This window comes from Penaeus japonicus, unplaced genomic scaffold, assembly GCF_977035675.1.
Source record: "Penaeus japonicus unplaced genomic scaffold, GWHDUDI00000001_assembly GWHDUDI00000026, whole genome shotgun sequence".
NCBI lineage: Eukaryota > Metazoa > Arthropoda > Malacostraca > Decapoda > Penaeidae > Penaeus > Penaeus japonicus.
The window spans coordinates 8,748,264-8,753,263 of NW_028234428.1; the positions used below are offsets into that span (position 1 = coordinate 8,748,264).

The window sequence follows — 5,000 nt, forward strand, 5'->3', positions numbered from 1 at the left end:
CTCAGTCTGATAGAGACCCTATTATACAAATACCACTTTTGTGGCCACAGGCGCTGAGTGGGACCTGTTCATGTGCCTGGAATTTTCTGGCTCAGTCTTCTTACATAGACACTAAATTTCATTCTGAGGGAACCAGTAGTATCTGTAATATATTGAAAATTGAAGTCTCAATATTTCATTGAATTTGTCGATCCATGAATGCTTTACGAGATGGATATCTAATTGCAAGAGGATTGAGTCTGTCTTTAACACTCTTTCCATCCTTAGTCTGTCATGTTCTAATGGCTATAATAATTGCAAAATATAAGGGAATCATATCACTTTCGTAACTTTTTTTTTTACTATTTCTAACAACTATGTCATAGAAGAAAAATGTCTTACAATTATCCAATTCCATAAACTATTTTTATCGTCCTATGTGCCTGTGGCTTTCTGAGAATTTACCAGAGTTTGTGTGGACATTATTTTTGTTGTTTTTTGGGGAAATTTACATTTCTTCATCATGTTGATCTTCTAAAACAAGAGATATGTAAAAAGGAAACAAAAACCTTACCTTAAATGTTGGCTTATGTACAAGCCAATTTGTATTAGATGGTCTTCACTCCAGTTACCAATGGGCTGATGAGTGCTATAACCACTGGTAAATTTGCAATTGTAACTGTGATGGTAAGTTGTTTGTGAATACCATCATGATCTGTTTACAATTGTAACAAGTTACCACCGATTTTACCATGGTAAATGTGTTAGTGAATCTGGCCCAGATGATTGCTAGGAGAAATGAATGATTTATACATTTTTACTTATTCATATTTAGAGCAATCTGACATTGCAGAGAAAATGTAGAAAAATTATAAATAAAAAAGAAGTTCAAGGTAATCTTGATCCCCCCAAAATATATATTCATATATAATATAATAAGTGAATTAGTCAAGAAGTTATATTGTACCCTTATCAATTGACCTACAGATTGTGCCTGCAGTTATTGACAGGCTCAACAAAAGTTAATAGTTTTAATATGGACAACCTTAATGGTATCATTTAGTCATGCGAGTGGATATTGTTTGCTGTGTATTTTGAATACATTTTTTTTTTACTTTTTTGTGCTTCAATGTTTTGTCTCATGTGCAACATTATATATAAATCAAGATTTGATTGGATTTATGATAATTGTGTTCATTTTTTATTTTTTTTTTATAAGAATGATTGTTTGAAAAGGGAAGAACATTTATTATAAGCAGGGCATTTGCTTTTAGACTTGGTAGAATCTATATGAAAACTTATAAAACTGCGCTATTTTTTTGTGTTTCAGATTTTTCTGCTGTGAATAAAAGGCTGGGAGAATTGTGGGCCTTAGTACCAACAACCCAGAAATACGTAAGCATCAACAGGATACTTTTTATGATGAAAATTGCACATGGTAGAAATAAAACATAACACAATTAACTATTTTGGTCTATGAAATGCTATACATATTCATGAGAACTGTGTCAACAGAACTGGAAGCGCCGAGCAAAACGTCTGGCTGCCAAAGGTAATCAGAAGGGTTCCATGATTAGTACAGGCAAGGCTGCCAAGCAGTCTCAGAACACAGCCCGCAGCAACCTTATCAACAAAGGTGGTGTGAAGCCCCAGCAAGTTGTGCGCACATCAGCAAAGCAGTCAGATGTTGGACCGCAAACAACAGGCCCTTCGCAGAAGGCACACACGACGCCAAAGTGAGTAAGAGGTGATAGGGCAAAGTTGTAGTTACAAATCTCTTTGATAATGTATTGTTTGGACATATTAACCCACTCACGACGGGGGCATTCCAGCCTTGCATGTCACAATTCCGGGGCTTTCGAACGCTAAGGCCTAAATCAATTAAATGGCTTGCACCATATTGTGCCGCCCGGCCACCGGGCTTTTGAATGAGCGGTACAGTAGTGAACCACCCGTCTAGAGAGGGTTAAAGGGGGTAATGTATTAGGATGAATATTTTGCATCTACTAATGATATAACAAAATCTTTTTACTCTCTTATATGTAGTTATGTCACAGACTTGTCTTTCAAATGATTTCATACTATATATCTCACTGTTATCTGTCACTTAGAAGCAATAGCGAGAGCTAAGATAAAATTCTCATTTCTTATCAAACTTACTCTTGAGTAACATGTGATAAAATTGATCAAGAAAATGTATTTTATCTGAAAACTAGATTTGAGGATATCTGCTCCTAAAGTGCTGCCTTTACATACAAATGATTTGATGTTTAACCCATCCCCGACGGGGGAATTCTAGCCTTGAATGTCCAAATGCCGGGGCGTTTGAATTATTAGGCCTAAATCAATTAAATGGCTGGCACAATACTGTGCCGCCCGGCCACTGGGCTTTTGAATGCGCAGTACACATGCTGTACCACCCGTCCTGTGTGGGTTAAGCTAAGTTAGGCCCTTAACTGTTAAAGATTGATTGATTAAACGACAATTTTTTTTTTGTATTTTTACTTTGATAGTGTAGGGAAATGAAAATGAAAGGTAGAGCTGAAATATTTAATGTTTTGTTAACTATACCTGTCTTATATGATAATGATGATGATCGTATATATAATTTTTTAAAATTTATATTTACATTGGATTACCAAACCTTATTTGTTTATATCTATTCATTTACTTTATAATTGTAAATAGCAGTGATTTATAGGTAATAATTTTTTTCTTTATTTGCATTTTGATACAAATATTATATATATATATATAATATATATATATATATATATATATAATATATATATATATATATATATATTATATATATATATATATATATATATATATATAATATATATATATATATATATGTATAATATATGCAAAGTATTATGATTGTTGAGAATGATGAATATGCATTATAATACTAGATTTTTAAGATATATATATTAACAACAATATTTGAGAAGTTAAAAATGTTCTTATTTGTTTAGTAATCCAGAAAATTTATGACATACATGTGAACAACTATTTCTTAGGATTTTAATTTCTCTTTATTTGCATCACGATGTCGACTCTCCAGAACAAGTCGATCTGTTGTAACATCTATCAGCGACCATAGTCCTCCTAGCGCCTACAAAGTGACAGGAAGTTCGCCGATTGATGTTGCTGCACACATCAAACTCTTGGGCGAATCACTGAACAATATCGGACAGAAGCTGAAGGAACACGAGGTATTGACCTGTGGGAGGGCACACAGTGTTTATTGGTGATTTTGAATTGATAATCTATTAGGGATTAAGGTTGATTTAGTTTTAGTTTTATTTATTTTGATTTTTGATGTGAAGTTTATTTCCATAATCAAGGCCGAGCTAATCTGACTTATTGAAAGATGTGAAGCAGCAGTTTCAGAATGACTTTATGATGTGAGATGGTTTTGATGAACTGACAGAAAGACATGTTTTGGGGAACTTCATAAATTTCCCAGAAGTTCTCAATTTGTTACTAGTATTTTCAATCTATTTTAAATACCCTTGGTCCTTGATAACAGGCAGCAGAAAATATTATCCTAAGATATATGTCTATTAGAAGGGAAAGTTTTCAAGGTTTATTGTAAGAGAATATGATTGCAGTGCTTTTGATATATTACAAACAAGAGAATGGTTCAATTAAAGCATCATTTAGACTGTCTGAAGTTTATTGTATTAAACTCTTGAAATTAGGATAAAAAAAAAAATAAAAAGATTTCTAATGAGTTTCCTTCTCCATATTTCAGGGTCAGATTGCTGTGTCCGGGAGTTTGTCTGTGCTGCTGGACTCGATGCTGTGTGTCCTTGGACCACTAACATGCTTAACAGCTCAAGTAGAGGAGATACGTGGAGCTGTACCAGAACCTACTTTGATGAATATCCTTGATAACATTGCATACATAATGCCTGGCATTGTGTGAGGTTCCTTTGTCATTTCTGATTGCATTTTCTGTTGAGGTGTAAACACAACAAGATGTTATACCAGAGTAAAAGTAAAAGTTATTTAATATTTTGTTTTGTTTCTCTATTGTGCCTTTAATTGTGATTGGAGATTGTATGTGGGAAGAGGTTAATGAGGCAAGAACAGGGAATTAATATATATTCTGATATGAGTATCAGAAACGACTGAATTTGTTCCTACACATCAGAGGAGAGCAATAATAGTACAGAGGGATCTGTATCAGCTATTCTCACTTGTACAACTAACCATAGTCAATTGACTTATTGCATATGTTCTCAAGCTGGATTTTCTTCTGGTTCTGTGACACATTCAGATAATCATTCATTTGTCTTTGAAACACATAGTGTATCACTGTCAGATCTTTTGTTTGGCTTTTTCTGTACTTTTTGTATTGTTATGATAGTTTTAGTATTACAATCTTTTATGAAACACAGCTAAAGCCAGAGAAACATTTCTACATATCACACACTTCCTTTACATTCTTGACTGATTTATCATTCATTTTCTACCTTGGGGTTATCATTATAGTATACTTAAGACAACTTCATCTCTGAGAATTTAAATTGCCAGGTGACATGTATTCAAGATAATATGAATTTCATGATAAGTTAGCAGATTCTCATAATTTGAATTACATTCAAAGATACATAACTTACCACACAAGAGGGAAAGACAATAAATTGGATTTTCCTTTATACTCTTATGATAAAACATTTTCTGTATCATTATAAGGTCTTGCAAATGCACCAGTTTTGATTGGAAATAGTGTGAACAAAAGCTGATAAATTAAAGAAGGAAAGAAAAAAACAAAAAATATTAGAATAGAACTGAATAAAATATTAAATCCAACAACATACCCCTCCCAACCCATCTGTTCAATCATACTTCAGCATACCCATTCCTCATTTTTCACAATCCCCTACTAATTCTTTTGATCTTAAACCTAACGTCTCATCTTTTCCTTCCCACTGTTTTCCCTTTCCAAAAACCTCTTAGGACACTGAAGTAAGTACACCCTGACACTCAATATACAAGACTCGTCT

The 5,000-nt window shown here is 33.3% G+C and overlaps 1 protein-coding gene across 1 annotated transcript in view; it reads left to right on the plus strand.

Annotated features, from left to right (window-relative positions):
* Positions 1 to 4,008, plus strand: part of LOC122243955 (uncharacterized) — a 22,511-nt gene extending 18,503 nt beyond the window's left edge. Inside the window, exons 7-10 of the mRNA XM_086551948.1 lie at positions 1,310 to 1,374; positions 1,495 to 1,715; positions 3,050 to 3,200; positions 3,743 to 4,008. Coding sequence (XP_086408074.1) covers positions 1,310 to 1,374; positions 1,495 to 1,715; positions 3,050 to 3,200; positions 3,743 to 3,916 — 611 coding nt within the window. The 3' untranslated portion in view covers positions 3,917 to 4,008. The remainder of the gene's footprint in view (positions 1 to 1,309; positions 1,375 to 1,494; positions 1,716 to 3,049; positions 3,201 to 3,742) is intronic.
* Positions 4,009 to 5,000: the final 992 nt, after the last annotated feature.